The 17,188-nt window shown below is 48.7% G+C and overlaps 1 protein-coding gene across 2 annotated transcripts in view; it reads right to left on the reverse strand.

Moving 5' to 3' along the window:
• LOC138658180 (uncharacterized) overlaps nucleotides 1-16,511 on the reverse strand; it is a 116,255-nt gene extending 99,744 nt beyond the window's left edge. The window contains exons 1-3 of one of the 2 annotated variants that reach the window (XM_069745707.1): nucleotides 16,430-16,511; nucleotides 769-843; nucleotides 270-363 (exon numbers count right to left, since the gene is read on the reverse strand). In XM_069745707.1, coding sequence (XP_069601808.1) covers nucleotides 270-363; nucleotides 769-843; nucleotides 16,430-16,472 — 212 coding nt within the window. In that variant the 5' untranslated portion in view covers nucleotides 16,473-16,511. Of the gene's footprint in view, nucleotides 1-269; nucleotides 409-768; nucleotides 844-16,429 lie in introns of both variants that reach the window. The other variant, XM_069745703.1, reaches the window with a different exon arrangement.
• Nucleotides 16,512-17,188: the final 677 nt, after the last annotated feature.

Below are 17,188 nucleotides of genomic sequence, written 5' to 3' on the forward strand. Positions count from 1 at the left end.
TTTCATAGAGATCACAGGTCACACATCAACGACTCCTGTGTATGGGAGAGTCGGCTAGCATATAGCCAATGACTATCTACAGTGTATGATGGGATTTAGGGCCTTTGATATGAACAACTCCAAACATCTATCACCCATGAGTGATTTTGAAGGTTATAATTGTTGTTGGTGAATGACCTTCTGAAGGTCAAGGAGGCGAGTTGAGCTGTCACAATAAATGTTTTTATACTTTTATTATTAAAAAATGTAAGTCTCACTGCTGCATGTACCTTGTGGTCAGCGAGTTCTCATCAGGATTTCTTCTTCCTCCACTTTTATTTTCCTTTTCCCCATCACACTTCTTTTTGGGTCTCGTGGAAATATCTGGGAGTGGTATCAGTGAAAGTAAAGATTCAAGAATAATTCTTCCTGTTTTTTTTTTTAATTTAGTGAAAGATCCCAGTCCCAGTGAACAAAAGAAACACAAAGATCATGGTTATGTGACATCCAACACATCCCTACAATGAAAATGTTTAAAAAAAGCTTTATGAAAAATCAATATCATTATACTCATCATAATCAGTTATACCATCATGATATCAACATCACGATGATCATCATCATCTTCTCATATCTTCATCATCATCTTTATCACTATCATTCACCTTATCACAGACATCATCCATATACTTATCATTATCAAAGCACTTTCCCTCGTTCTCATCATCCCAAAATCAATATTATCATCAAAGTCAACGACAAAACGAAAATTTTTAATTTCATCATTACCCTCATCACTGCTTTTTCCATCTTCATCACTTTCATATTCATCACAGACTTTGGTGCTGCCTGGTGCAAAGAAACCTGAGAACAGAAACCAAACTAGTAACTTGTTAGACACAAATCATTCAGCCCTAATGCTTGTATCTTACATGAAAGATCACCAAAAAATTGTCACATAGGAACCGACAGATGTCTGCAATAGATTTCCCCAGGATGTTACCAATGTTTCTCCTGTACATAATAAAGGTCAATGGTGGCCAGGGTGCCAGTAATATCAGTGGAAAATACGTATATTTATGGCCTGAGAGCATGCATTCAGGATATAGAAGACAGGATGGAGGAAGAGTCTCCACTTGGTATAATGTAGAGAGAACGGAGGAAGAGTCTGCACTTGGCATGCTTGACTGTGGGCCACAACAGGTGCAGGGCTAGAGGCATCTTCACATGCACGGTGGACTGGGGATTGGCTTCTATGCAAAACAGTGGAAGAAGCAGTGGTGTGACCAGCAGGCAGTGGTCCTGGAGCCTGGGGTTCGGCCCACAAAGTCGGGTGCTTTGCTTGCACGTGCCTGATCATGCTGGTGGTGGTCAGGCTGGTAGTTTTGCTACCCCTACTGATGTGGGCATGGCAGGTGCTGCAAATGTCCTGTTTCGGGTTAGCGGCAGAGTCTTTAAAACATAATGAGACTAGGAAAGATCTAACAGTTGGAATGGCAACTTGCTTCATGTTGCTGTTACGGGGAACGGATGCACGCCTTCTGTCTGTGGCCACCACACTGCTTCTTCCTGCCTGTTTGGGTGATATGCCTCCTTCCCTATTTTTGCTGCTGTCCTCGCTATGCATGTCCTCCTGTCAGGTTGGGTCAGTCATTATGTCATCCACCACCTCATCTTCCACATCCGCACCCTGCTCCTCCTCCTGACTTTCTGGCAATTGTGCCTCATCATCGTCCACCTCTTGTAACGCTTTCCCACCATCGCCTTCGTGTGACTGTGGCTGTCAAAGCTTTGGCCATCACTACATGTGATCTCATCTGGCCCCACTTCAAGTTGACCAGCCGAAAGTCCAGAATCTTTAAATGGTAAACTGAGCAGCTCTTCGGAGTGTCCAAGTGTGGGATTAGTTGACTCAGGGCACTCAGCATTGTGGGAGGAAGGAGGATAAGGGTGAGGAATATCCGGTCCACACTCAATGCAACTCATACTTGACCGTGTGGAAGACATGGTGGTGGTGATGCTGGCTAAGTGACTGGAAGCATTATCCGCTATCCAATCAACAACAGTTTCACACTGCTCTGGCTTCAATAATGGTGTGCTGCTGTCCCCTAGAAACTGGGACAGGAAGGTCGAGCGAGAAGATGTGGGTCTTTATTGTTGCCCACTTTCAGCTTAGCCACGGCCTCGTCCTCTGCATGCACCATCAGCATCATGTTCACTTCCCCGTCCCTTGCCCCTTGCCCATTTTAAATGGACTACTGAACTATTTCAAAAGCTCAAGACAAATGTATTTATTTGGAGCAAAATTATATTTGATCAGTATGCCTGCAAAGCTATGATTTTTCCACCACAGATACACGAGGCCACAGCCACAGATAACAGACTGTATAATTTTGTTTCTGTTGTATGTGAAATTTGGAAAAAAAAATGAGTACAACTTGGCTAGCAGACAGAACTATACAACTTATGCCTGCGAAGGTACGATTTTTCCACCACAGATACACAAGGCCGCAGCCACAGATAACAGACTGTATCATTTTTTTCCTGTTGTTTGTGAAATTTGGAAAAAAATAAAAAATGAGTAGAACAAAGCTTGCACACAGAACTATGCTAAGTATGCCTGCGAAGCTACAGTTTTTCCACCACAGATACACCAGGCCTCAGTCTGACATAAAAGACTGTATACATTTTTCTTTGCTTTTGGTGATTTTTGAAAAAAAAAAATGAGTAGAACAAGGCTAGCACACAGAACTACAGTATGCTACGTCTGCCTGCAAACCTATGATTTTTTCCACCACAGATATACCAGGCCTCAGCCTGACATAACAAACTGTATAAATAATTTTTTTGTTTTTTGTGAATTTTTTAAATAAAAAAAAAAAGAGTAGAGCAAGTCTAGCACACAGAACTATGCTACGTGTGTTAGGCCTAGCGGAACGCACCGAGTATAGATAGGTAACTACAAGGTGCGTTCGCAGCCCGGGGTCCACCGTGCAGATATCTGCTGCAAAGTAATGGCGGATAACCTCTGAGCTCACATGTGGTTTAAGCTTCACCCCGTGTGAATTGGAAGCGATCTCTGTTGACTCACAGAGTCGCGCTGTACACAAAACTATTACCCTAACTTAGGGTTGTGCTTGCTCTGGAACTCTTCTGTGCTAACCGCACACATGAAGGAGCCAGATGCTAAGCCAAGGCTAATTGCCCCCACTGACGCTAGCTGCCTGACTGGATGTACAGTCCCAAATCTACAGCCTCACACCCCATATGTATAGAGTGGTATAGTAACCACTGGCATAAGCCAAACACATCGTGGTCATGCGAACCTTTTGTAGTTGCAGCTCTTCAGGACCTTTCTGGTGGACCAATAGGAGCTGCTACAGGACCTAAGCGTGTGACCCCCGACCTCCAATGAGAGGTCTTCCCGTGGGCATGCTCAGTGCGTGAAAAGCAGGACTTAGTCCCAGAAAAGCCTGCTTGCCGCTGACCAGTGCTGGCTACAGAGTCTGGAAAGGTAGCAGTAACCATTCACACAGTATCAGGCTGAGCCAGATGCTAGGACCGACGTCTCTGCTGAGCAGGTTCCACTGCAGCTGAAGGAGAATGGGAGACCGCAACAGACATGGTTTGAGATTCCCCCTGTGCAGCGGCAGGAACTCGACACCAAACATTACCTTCCTCCTAGAGCCCCCTCCTCCTTGAGCCTCGTTATGCTCAAAGGCTGCAATGAGCAGCGGTGCCCGAATGTGCTCCACAGGTTCTCAGGTTCTGTCCTCTGTACCGTGACCCTTCCAGTCCACCAGATATTATTTCTTGCCACGTACCACCTTACACCCCAAGATAGAGTTCACCTCGTACTCATCCATGGATGAACCCGATGTGCTGGCAGATGACTCGGAAAACCGGGACATATAGACGGCCTTTAAGAGAGAAACATGAAAGGTGTCGGTGATACCAAGGCGCGGACGAATAGAGAGACAGTTGACCACATGGTTAACCTGTTCCAGAACCTTGAAAGGACCAATGTAACGAGGCGCAAACTTAGTGGACTCAACTCGCAGCCTTATGTTACGGGCGGAGAGCCACATTAAGTCGCCAGGAGCGAAGGTCGGAGTGGGGCGCCGGTGTGCATCGGCAGAAACCCTCATTCTCTCCTTGGAGGCCCAATTGGCAACCTGTGTGTGGTCCCAAATGTCACATGCCTCCACTGCCCAGTCTGCCACCCTGGAATCAGTGGATGACACAGGCATGGGCACAGGGACACACGGATGCTGGCCGTAATTAAGGAGAAATGAAGTCTGCCCAGTGGAGTTGGCTACAGCGTTGTTCAAAGCAAATTCTGCCCAAGGTAGCAAAGATGCCCAGTCATCCTGCCTAACAGAGACAAAATGTCGCAGGTATGTCACCAGAGCCTGGTTGGCCCTCTCTACCATCCCATTTGTCTCGGAAAGGTATGCAGAAGAGAGAAACAGCTCAATGCAGAGTAAATGACAGAGTTCTCTCCAAAACCGAGATGCAAACAGGGGACCCCGGTCACTGACAGTTTTGTCAGGCATGCCATATAGACGGAAAATATGTATTATGAACAACGCCGCCAAGGCCCGTGCAGAAAATAACTGTGGAAGCGGAACCAAGTGCACCATTTTAGAAAAATGATCGGTGACTAAACAGATAAAGGTGCAGCTACGAGACTTAGGCAAGCCCTCCACGAAGTCCATCCTGACCAACTCCCAGGGCCTGTCTGCCACCGGCAGGGGGTAAAGAAGCCCAGCAGGCCATTGCCGAGGAGATCGATTCTTGGCGCAGGAGACACATGCCCGAATATAATCCCCGACGTCACGAGCCATATGCGGCAACCAGTACAGTTAGGGCCAGAAATATTTGGACAGTGACACAAGTTTTATTATTTTAGCTGTTTACAAAAACATGTTCAGAAATACAATTATATATATAATATGGGCTGAAAGTGCACACTCCCAGCTGCAATATGATAGTTTCCACATCCAAATCGGAGAAAGGGTTTAGGAATCATAGCTCTGTAATGCATAGCGTCCTCTTTTTCAAGGGACCAAAAGTAATTGTACAATGGACTCTAAGGGCTGCAATTAACTCTGAAGGCGTCTCCCTCGTTAACCTGTAATCAATGAAATAGTTAAAAGGTCAGAGGTGGATTCCAGGTGTGTGGTTTTGCATTTGGAAGCTGTTGCTGTGAGCAGACAACATGCGGTCAAAGGAACTCTCAATTGAGGTGAAGCAGAACATCCTGAGGCTGAAAAAAAAGAAAAAATCCATCAGAGAGATAGCAGACATGCTTGGAGTAGCAAAATCAACAGTTGGGTACATTCTGAGAAAAAAGGAATTGACTGGTGAGCTTGGGAACTCAAAAAGGCCTGGGCGTCCACGGATGACAACAGTGGTGGATGATCGCCGCATACTTAATTGGGGGAAGAAGAACCCGTTCACAACATCAACTGAAGTCCAGAACACTCTCAGTGAAGTAGGTGTATCTGTCTCTAAGTCAACAGTAAAGAGAAGACTCCATGACAGTAAATACAAAGGGTTCACATCTAGATGCAAACCATTCATCAATACCAAAAATAGACAGAAAAACACCTCAAGAAGCCAGCTCAGTTCTGGAAAAGTATTCTATGGACAGATGAGACAAAGATCAACCTGTACCAGAATGATGGGAAGAAAAAAGTTTGGAGAAGAAAGGGAACGGCACATGATCCAAGGCACACCACATCCTCTGTAAAACATGGTGGAGGCAACGTGATGGCATGGGCATGCATGGCTTTCAATGGCACTGGGTCACTTGTGTTTATTGATGACATAAGAGCAGACAAGAGTAGCCGGATGAATTCTGAGGTGTACCGGGATATACTTTCAGCCCAGATTCAGCCAAATGCTGCAAAGTTGATTGGACGGCGCTTCATAGTACAGATGGACAATGACCCCAAGCATACAGCCGAAGCTACCCAGGAGTTCATGAGTGCCAAAAAGTGGAACATTCTGCAATGGCCAAGTCAATCTCCAGATCTAAACCCAATTGAGCATGCATTTCACTTGCTCAAATCCAGACTTAAGACGGAAAGACCCACAAACAAGCAAGACCTGAAGGCTGCGGCTGTAAAGGCCTGGCAAAGCATTAAGAAGGAGGAAACCCAGCGTTTGGTGATGTCCATGGGTTCCAGACTTAAGGCAGTGATTGCCTCCAAAGGATTTGCAACAAAATATTGAAAATAAAAATATTTTGTTTGGGTTATGTTTATTTGTCCAATTACTTTTGACCTCCTAAAATGTGGAGTGTTTGTAAAGAAATGTGTACAATTCCTACATTTTCTATCAGATATTTTTATTCAACCCTTCAAATTAAACGTTACAATCTGCACTTGAATTCTGTTGTAGAGGTTTCATTTCAAATCCAATGTGGTGGCATGCAGAGCCCAACTCGCGAAAATTGTGTCACTGTCCAAATATTTCTGGCCCTAACTGTATGTCCTCGCCAGACGCTCAAATGTCCTCTTGGTCCCAAAATGTCCACCCACCCTGGATGAATGAGTCCAAGAGAGAACCTCCGGTCACAAATTTGATGGTATGAAAGTCTTGCCCGGGGGCACAAACTCTAGCAAAACCGGAGCTACGGTTCTCAGAAGGGACAATAAACGGAGGCTCCTCCTCCTCCTATGACACAACAGAGCGAAAGAGAGTGTCGGCATGAGTGTTCTTCTCCCATGGAGAGAAAATGTAGGGTGAAATGAAACCGGGAGAAGAACAGGGACCATCTGGCCTGGCGGGAATTTAGCCGCTGGGCTAAACTTTATGTGGTCTGTAAAAACTAGGAAGGGACAGCGAGCCCCCTCCAGGAGGTGTCTCCACTCTGATAAAGCCAACTTCATGGCTAGCAACTCCCTGTCCCCGATGGAATAATTCCTCTCCGCTGGTGAGAAGGTCTTGGAGAAGAAGAAGCAAGTATGCTTCTGACCTTGAGCATCCTTTTGGAAGAGGATTGCTCCAGCACCAACGGATGAGGCATCCACCTCCTTTATAAGCGGCTTATCTACATCGGGGGAATGTAAGATGGGAGCGCTAGCGAAGTGTGACTTAATAGTGAGCAAGGCCTTGGAGACCTCCTCCGACCACAATTTGGGATTGGCTCCCTTCTTGGTGAGGGCAACCAAAGGAGCTACCAAAGTTGAGAAGTGGGGAATGAACTGGCAATAGTAATTCATGAACCCCGTAAAGTGCTGTACCGCTTTAAGAGAATGGGGTTCCTGCCAGTCCACCACAGCCTGTAGTTTGGCAGGATCCATAGCCAATCCCTGGGCACAGATGATATAGCCCAGGAAAGGCAAGGACTCCTGCTCAAACACAGACTTCTCCAACTTGGCATAGATGGAGTTTGCCCGTAAGAGGTCGAAGACTTTGGAAACATCTCTCCGGTGGGAGTCAATATCTGGAGAGTAGATGAGAATATCATCCAGATAGACTACAACTGGGGTGGTGAGAATATCCCGGAAGATGTCGTTCACAAAGTCTTGGAAAACGGCTGGGGCATTACAGAGCCCGAAGGGCATCACCAGATATTCAAAGTGCCCATCCCTCGTGTTAAAAGCCATCTTCCATTCCTCCCCCTCACGGATGCGAATCAGGTTTTTAGCACCCCGCAGATCTAATTTAGTAAATACCCTTGCTACCCGTAGCCTATCAAAGAGCTCAGATATCAAAGGTAGTGGGTACTTATTCTTAACGGTGATGGCGTTAAGACCTCTGTAGTCCATGCATGGACGTATTTCTCTACTCTTCCTCTGTATGAAGAAGAACCCAGCCCCTGCAGGTGACACTGACTTCCTAATGAATCCTCTTGCCAGATTCTCTCAGATGTACTTGGACATTGCCTCTATCTCCGGAAGAGATAACGGATAGACTCGACCCCAGGGAGGCTCTGTACCAGGCAAGAAGTAAATAGGACAGTCATAGGGGCGATGAGGCGGAAGGGTCTCTGCAGCCCTTTTGGAGAACGCGTCTGCATAGGGCCAATAGTGCTTGGGGAGAGAGGAAATATCTGCGGGTACCTCAGCTGTAGCAACCTGAACGCACTCCCTCTGACATCTACCCCCACAAGATTCACCCCATCCCAGAATTCTCCCTGAAGACCACTCTATATAAGGAGAGTGGTACCGCAGCCATGGTATCCCCAACAGGACCTCATCAATTCCCTCGGGAATGACGAGCAGAGATAATCTCCTGATGAGATGGAGACATGGAAATGGTGAAAGGAATGGTTTGGTGTGTAATTTGTGAGGGTAGTGTCGACCCATTTACCACTTGAACAGTCACAGGTTTGGTGAGCATCACCAGGGGTATTGCATGTCGTTGGGGGAAAGCAGATGACATAAAATTGCCCTCCTTCCCGGAGTTCAAACAACGCTCTACCATAAGAGTGGATGGGCCTATGGTAATTGTCCCCTTGAAGGACAATTTGGAGGAAAACGTCTCCGTGTCTAGTGTACCTCCTCTGACTACCACTAGACGCTGACGTTTTCCTCACCACTGAAAATACCTGGAGGCATCCATATAGGCATGTTAAGTTGAACATTTTCAGTCCACATCAGAACAAATATACTGGTATAAAGAGAAGCGTATATCCTGTAACTATAGATTCCAAAAGGGTTTGGTGGGTAGCCTGGATGCAGCACGTGATTCACATAGCGACCTCCGTCGCTCTACACCTGCACTGACATGGAGAGGACTTCCCTGCTGCATCCAGGCTACCCATCTAACCTTTTGGAATCTATAGTTACAGGATATACGCTTCTCTTTATACCAGTATATTTGTTCTGATGAAGGTCCGGATGTGGACCGAAAACGTTCAACTTAACATGCCTATATGGATGCACAACAATAAATATTTTTTTCTTTATACTACAAAACTTATTTGAGTGCCAATTTCTTCTAATTTTGAACTCTTTTGGGCTGGATACCCTACTTGAGCACCTACTCCACACATTACTACGAGTGCCGTGTTGCTCCAATTCACCTCTCTGTGTGATGTCAGTGTAGCGCCCCAGAGATCTGGTCGTTGCAGTATGACACTCTGCCATTAAGGGGAGTGATGGTACGTCTGATGGCACTGAAGGAATTCTACTGACCAGGTATCACCAGAACACATTACACTTCACACTCCGGCCACTAGGGGGAGCAAAAGGCTTTATTTATTGGGCCCCTCCTCACACTGGTAAAACTAGGGGTTGGATAGAAAGTTAGTCAGAAGCTGACTGGTTTGGATTCAGGCAACATCCCGTGGCAGGGGGTGTTGCAGGGAGAAGACACAGGGGGGTCCCTGTCAGGCGTGGGAACCTGGCAGGTACCTAGCGACCAGAACAGAACGTTACGGAACTGCGCCTGCACACCCCGCGGCGGTATCCTAAGAAAGAGACACAAAGCGAAGGATATTGTGAGACAGTGAGAAACGAGATCAAGCACAAAGGAGAGCCAGTAGGAGTTGTGCCGTGAGACCGAGGCAACATCCTACTGAGGCGTGTAGCCGGTGGCCGGAACACCAAGGGAGTAACCAACTCTTCGCCTTACTCCAAACTCCGCAGGACAGTTAAGTATAGGTTGGCTGTCTAACCTAAACACCTACGAAGACATAGGGGGCAACAGTGGGAGAGGGGCGTCTCTAGGGTCCGGAAGACCTCCAGGCCTTCCCGTCATACGGGTGCATCCTAGCCATAACATACCTGGGGGACGTTGAGCTAGAAACATCTGGAACTAAAGAGAGAGAGAGCTGTAAAGAACGAACGAAACGAGAACAGCAGTTGTGAGGACAATTCCGAATGCTCAGCAGGGTAGCACTACAACACACAGGCGCTATTGGTAGGCAACGATTTCCACCTGCAAAGTGAATTCTGGAAGTGCCCATCGGACCGGCCGGTCTCAGATAGCCCTGTTAAGCATGCTCTGGATTGCGGATCCTGAAGTCTTCAGTAAAGCGGTAAAGAGACTGCAACCTTGTGTCCTCGTTATTGACTGCACCTCACACCATCACCATCCACCTTACCGGGAAGCCCTGGGGACATACTTCACCTGTGGGAAGGTATACCATCCAGCTGCTATTCCATCACCCCAGCGGACCCCACAGCAGCGTCGGTCACCCTGACCGAACACCACAGGTGGCGTCACGAATACCTGATAGACTGTACCACCTTTATTGGACGCCCCTTAGCAGGGTCGCGGACCGGGTCTAGCCACCGTGACAGCTTCAGAACCGAACCAGAGAGGCCCGGTACCGAGAACGCGTGGCCCTGTGTCTGGGGGAGATCCAACTTCACTCCAGTCCAGGCTTCCTCTCTCTGATGTCACCAGCTGTCCCCAGAAGACTGCTCTGTCTATGTGATGTCATCAGTACAGCCCAGGCTTCCTCTCCCTGATGACACCTCACCAGCCGTCCCCAGAAGATTCTGCTCCCTCTGTGTGATGTCATCACTCCTGCCCAGGCTTCCTCTCTCTGTTACCAGCCCTCCCCATAAGACCTTGCTCCCTCTGTGTGATGTCATCACTCCTGCCCAGGCTTCCTCTCTCTGATGTCACCAGCCGTCCCCAGAAGATTCTGCTCCCTGTGTGTGATGTCATCACTCCTGCCCAGGCTTCCTCTCTCTGACATCACCAAACTAAAGTCTCCAATGACCTACTAACCGCCAAGAGCAAGCGACACTACTCTGTCCTCCTTCTCCTGGACCAGTCTTCTGCCTTTGACACTGTGGACCACTCCCTCCTGCTACAGATTCTCTCATCTCTTGGCATCACAGACTTGGCCCTATCTTGGATCTCGTCATATCTGACAGACGAACATTCAGCGACTCCCTCTCCCACATCACCTCCACACCTCTCCCCTGTCTGTTGGTGTTTCCCAAGGCTCAGTTCTAGTGGAGCGCCCCCGTGGGACAGTGGGGTACTCAGTACCGGGCCCTTCGGTTCTCAAGGGGGATGTCACAGTGGCTGACCCGGTCCGTGGCCCTAGGGATGTCCGCGTAAAAGGGAAAGGTCTTTAAAGGGATATATTCGTGACGCCATTTGTGGTATTTGGTCAGGATGACCGACGCTGCTTAGGGGTCCGCTGGGGTGATGTTATGGCAGCTAGATGGTATACCTTCCTACAGGTGAAGTGTATCCCCAGGGCTTCCCAGAGTGTAGATAGTGGATGGTTAGCGGTGCAGTGAAGAACGAGGACACAAGGTTGCAGTCTCTTTACCTTTACTGAAGGCTTCAGCATCCACAGTCCAGGGTACAGACCACAGGGTAGGCAGAGTCCGGCCAGTCTGAAGGCAAATCCAGAGTCCCCTTATCCAGGTGGAAATCAGTAGCCTTCCTCCAGCGCCTGGGTGTTGTAGTACCTCCCTGCTGAGCGTCTCGGTAAGGTCCTCACAACTGATGTTGGTGTTCTAGATGTTATGTCTTTCTCTCTGTCGTCCTGATGGTAAGGATAGGACAAACCCGTATGACTGGTGGCCTGAGGCTTTTTACAGGGACTCTAGCATGCCCCAGCCCCCACAAGTTGCCACTGTGCCTCCTGGGTATGGGTCGAGCAGCTAATATGGAATTAACTGTGCTGCCGGTCTCTGGAGCAAGGCTTGGAGACGATTACTCCCTCGGTGTTCCGGCTACCGGATCCTGCGCCTCAGAAAGGAGGCAGCCTTTTGCAGGGCAGAACTCCTTCTGGTTTCCTCTTCTTTTGCTATGACTTCGTTTCTCACCCTCTACAATACAATTCGCTGTTCGGGTCTCTTTCTTAGGATGCTGCCGCACGTCGGGCAGGCGCAGCTCCATGACCTTCTGTCTGGGCCTCTGACAGGATCCCACCCCTGTCAGGGACCTCTCTGTCTGCAGCTCTTAGATGTTCCTCCTTCCCCTCTGGCTTCCTGACAGGTGCTGCCTGGGTGAAGCCCAGTCAGCTTCTGCCTAACTTCCTATCCAGACCACCAGTTTTACCTAATTGTGAAGAGTGCCCTAATGAATAGGAGCATAGCTCCCCCTGGTGGACTGGAGTGTGAAGTGTGTTGTGTGGTTTGTGATACCTGATAAAGAGATCTCCTTTATTGCCTTCAAACGTAACATCACTCCCCCTGGTGGAAGAATGGCGTTACTGCAACGACCAGGACCCTGGGGCGCTGCACTAGGACCCCTATTCTTCTCCATCTACACCTTCGGCCTGGGACAGCTCATAGAATCCCACAGTTTGCAATATCATCTCTATGCTGATGACACGCCTATCTACCTATCTGGACCTGACCTCAACTCCTTACTCACCAAAATCACACAATGTCTGTCTGCCATTTCAGCTTTCTTTTCTGCTCGCTTTCTAAAACTAAACATGGACAAAACAGAATTCATCATCTTTCCCCCACCTCGCTCTACCCCTCCACCAGACCTATCCATCAATGTCAATGGCTCCTCACTTTCCCCAGTCCCGCATACTCGGTGCCTCGAGGTGATCCTCGACTCTGCCCTCTCTTTCAAGCCACATATCCAAGCCCTTGCCTCCGCCTGCTGTCTCAAACTCAAAAATCTTTCCCGGATCCGTGCATTCCTTGACCATGAAACCACAAAAACACTTGTACACGCCCTTATCATCTCCGGCCGCCATTACTGCAACCTCCTACTCTCTGGCCTCCCCTCCAGCACTCTGGCACCCCTCCAATCCATCCTACACTCTGCTGCCCGACTAATCCACCTGTCTCCCCGCTATTCCCCGGCCTCTCCTCTCTGCCAAGCCCTTCACTGGCTTCCTATTGTCCAGAGGCTCCAGTTCAAAACCCTAACTATGACATACAAAGCCATCCACAACCAGTCTCCTCCATATATCTGTGACCTCGTCTCCCGGTACTTACCCACACGCAACCTTCAATCCTCTTAAGATCTCCTTCTCTACTCCCCTCTTATCTCTTCTTCCCATGCATACAAGACTTCTCCCGTGTTTCCCCCATAGTCTGGAACTCTCTACCCCAACACCTCAGACTCTCGCCTACCATAGAAACCTTCAAAAAGAGCCTAAAGACCCACATCTTCCGTCAAGGCTACAATCTGCAGTGATCCTTAGTCTGCTGAACCGCCGCACGAACAGCTCTACCCTTACCTAGTGTATCCTCACCCATCCCCTGTAGACTGTGAGCCCTCACGGGCAGCGTTCTTTCTCCTCCTGTACTTGTGTGTGCCTTGTATTGCTCGGGTTTATTGCACTTGTCTATGTATGCTCCTTTTCACAAGTAAAGTGCCATGGAATAAACGGTACTATATAAATGTGTAATAATAATAATCACCAGCACTCTCCAGAAGACTCTGCCCCCTCTGTGTGATGTCATCACTCCTGCCCAGGCTTCCACTCTGATGTCACCGGCCCTCCCCAGAAGATTCTGCTCCCTCTGTGTGATGTCATCACTCCTGCCCAGGCTTACACTCTCTGATGTCACCGGCCCTCCCCAGAAGACTCTCCCCCTCTGTGTGATGTCATCACTCCTGCCCTGCCTTACACTCTCTGATGTCATCAGCCCTCCCCAGAAGATTCTGGTGCCTCCGTGTGATGTCATCACTCCTGCCCAGGCTTCCTCTCTCTGATGTCACCAGCCCTCCTAGAAGACCTTGTGCCCTCTGTGTGATGTCATCACTCCTGGCCAGGCTTCCTCTCTCTGATGTCATCAGCCCTCCCCAGAAGATTCTGGTGCCTCTGTGTGATGTCATCACTCCTGCCCAGGCTTCCTCTCTCTGATGTCACCAACCCTCCTAGAAGACCTTGTGCCCTCTGTGTGATGTCATCACTCCTGCCCAGGCTTCCTCTCTCTGATGTCACCAGCCCTCCTAGAAGACCTTGCGCCCTCTGTGTGATGTCATCACTCCTGCCCAGGCTTCCTCTCTCTGATGTCACCAGCCCTCCTAGAAGACCTTGCGCCCTCTGTGTGATGTCATCACTCCTGTCAGACTTCCTCTCTCTGATGTCACCAGCCCCTCTAGAAGACCTTGCGCCCTCTGTGTGATGTCATCACTCCTGCCCAGTCTTCCTCTCTCTGATGTCACCAGCCCTCCTAGGAGACCTTATGCCCTCCTTGTGATGTCATCACTCCTGCCCAGGCTTCCTCTCTCTGATGTCACCAGCCCTCCTAGAAGAACTTGTGCCCTCTGTGTAATGTCATCACTCCTGCCCAGGCTTCCACTCTGATGTCACCGGCCCTCCCCAGAAGATTCTGCCCCCTCTGTGTGATGTCAACACTCCTGCCCAGGCTTCCTCTCTCTAATGTCACCAGCCCTCCCCAGAAGATTCTGCTCCCTCTGTGTGATGTCATCACTCCTGCCCAGGCTTCCTCTCTCTGATGTCACTAGCCCTCCCCAGAAGATTCTGGTGCCTCTGTGTGATGTCATCACTCCTGCCCAGGCTTCCTCTCTCTGATGTCACCAGCCCTCCTAGAAGACCTTGCGCCCTCTGTGTGATGTCATCACTCCTGCCCAGGCTTCCTCTCTCTGATGTCACCAGCCCTCCTAGAAGACCTTGTGCCCTCTGTGTGATGTCATCTCTCCTGCCCAGGCTTCCTCTCTCTGATGTCACCAGCCCTCCTAGAAGAACTTGCGCCCTCTGTGTGATGTCATCACTCCTGCCCAGGCTTCCTCTCTCTGATGTCACCAGCCCTCCTAGAAGACCTGGTGCCCTCTGTGTGATGTCATCACTCCTGTCAGACTTCCTATCTCTGATGTCACCAGCCCCTCTAGAAGACCTTACGCCCTCTGTGTGATGTCATCACTCCTGCCCAGGCTTCCTCTCTCTGATGTCACCAGCCCTCCTAGAAGACCTTACGCCCTCTGTGTGATGTCATCACTCCTGTCAGACTTCCTCTCTCTGATGTCACCAGCCCTCCTAGAAGACCTTGCGCCCTCTGTGTGATGTCATCACTCCTGCCCAGGCTTCCTCTCTCTGATGTCATCAGCCCTCCTAGAAGAACTTGTGCCCTCTGTGTAATGTCATTACTCCTGCCCAGGCTTACACTCTCTGATGTCCCCGACCCTCCCCAGAAGACTCTGCCCCCTCTGTGTGATGTCATCACTCCTGCCCAGGCTTCCTCTCTCTGATGTCACCAGCCCTCCTAGAAGACCTTGCACCCTCTGTGTGATGTCATCACTCCTGCCCAGGATTCCTCTCTCTGATGTCACCAGCCCTCCTAGAAGACCTTGTGCCCTCTGTGTGATGTCATCACTCCTGCCCAGGCTTCCTCTCTCTGATGTCACCAGCCCTCCTAGAAGACCTTGCGCCCTCTGTGTGATGTCATCACTCCTGCCCAGGCTTCCTCTCTCTGATGTCACCAGCCCTCCCTAGAATATTCTGTGCCCTCTGGGTGATGTCAAATGTTACAGTTATGAAAATGCAAAAAAAAGCTACAAAAAATAGAAGGAAATGATATGAACCACAGCAGCAGTGGGTGGTGGGGGTTCGCAGACAATGAAACACCAAGTGTCTGAAGTCCATAATTCATCTGGAGCTTCTGCTTTCTCAGAGTAGACTGCTCCAAGGACAGATCTTGGTACCACTCCCAGACAACATGCTCATAGATGAGGACCTATTTAGATCACGGGACCTGACTTGGGGAACATTTGGATCCATCTTAGTCTATTTGATTGGTTGTCAAGACAATGGAGGAAACAACAGCTCCAATTATCTACGAACATAACACAGCAGAAGAGAAGAATGGCTTCAGTTTAGTTTATAATTTGCAGAAATTAACGAAAAATGAAAACTATTGAAGTTCTTGCCCCCGATCCGAGAGGACTAAGCTATGTGCATTATAAATGTGTAGACCAGGAAGTCTCTCCATTGATGGGTAAAAGAACTGAAGATATGTAATGGTGGAGACAAAACGCCCTGACAGAAATCCTTTTATGCCCTGCAGATGTGGAGGGTGATGATAGAAGAGGGGGACACTTCGCAATTTATACTACGTATTCAAAGGATGACAGGTTCATCATAAATGTATTCTGACTCTACTGATAGAAGTACCCACCATTAATTATGGAAGTGTGGTGATACTGTGTAGACATTGCGTGGGACTGTTGTTTGGTCACTATATGGAGGGATTCTTTGTGCACTGTATTATTAGTGGGGCTAAACAACATGGACCCCCAACATCACCCACACTTATTGGTAAGGTTCAGCCACTGGGTTCCACATGTCACAAACTGGTGAGATTGGTTGGGTTTATAACTTGGGCCTCCTGGGACATCACCCTCACTGATTGTTGGGGTTCATGCATTTACATCTACCCACCAAACACACCGATTAGTGAAGTTCAGTCCATGAGACCCAGACTGATGCCATGTATGGACCTCAAGAGAATGGACAACAAACAGGAAAGCTTGGTCACTCTCCATGGAATGAAGGTGCACGAAGGAGGAACACTAATGATTGACTTACTCAGGTGTAAGACCAGAAGAGCCGGTACACAGAGTCCCTTCATCTCCTCACGCTTTGTCTGTGCTGCTCTGATGCATAAATCATCTTCTTTCAGATTTTGGTTATATTTTTTTTCACAGAGTCAGGAAATTGTTGAGGAAACAGAAGTTTCAAAATACAAGAAGCAAATGACGCATCGAGGATGAGTGAAGAAACCCTCGAAAGGCCATAACTGAATCTGAGACAGCACAGGAAGCGGCATCAGCGGAGTCTCCCCGAATTCAGTCCTGGGGTGAAGGTGTATGATCGTCACCATCACTGCCCGTATAATAAGACCTAGTGTGTATTCAGCTATTTTATTGCCCTCTGAGCTTTACATCTGCTCAATTACAGCATTATAACATTGTACCCTAGGTGCATGGCTTAGGCTGGTTTCACATTTGCGTCTGTGCACGCAGCGTACGACCCGCATACCTCCGCATATGTCATGCTTACCTATCTTTAACATGGTGTACGCATGGACATGCGTTTTTTCTTGCGGTGTGTGGTGGGGCGTGGCGAACGCAACATGTTACATTTTTGGAAGCGTCAAAAATTAGTCAAATATGCGCAGGCATGCGCATGCGGATGCGGATGAGTGCATTAAAAAAACACATTACTGTCTATGGGAACGCATGCGTATGCAAGGACATGTGTACGCATGCGTTCGATGCGCTTGCGTATTTCGGAATGTGTACGCCCATGCCCTCCTGGAAATATTGAACGCATGCGCATAAAAAG

This window comes from Ranitomeya imitator, chromosome 1, assembly GCF_032444005.1.
Source record: "Ranitomeya imitator isolate aRanImi1 chromosome 1, aRanImi1.pri, whole genome shotgun sequence".
Taxonomy (NCBI): domain Eukaryota; kingdom Metazoa; phylum Chordata; class Amphibia; order Anura; family Dendrobatidae; genus Ranitomeya; species Ranitomeya imitator.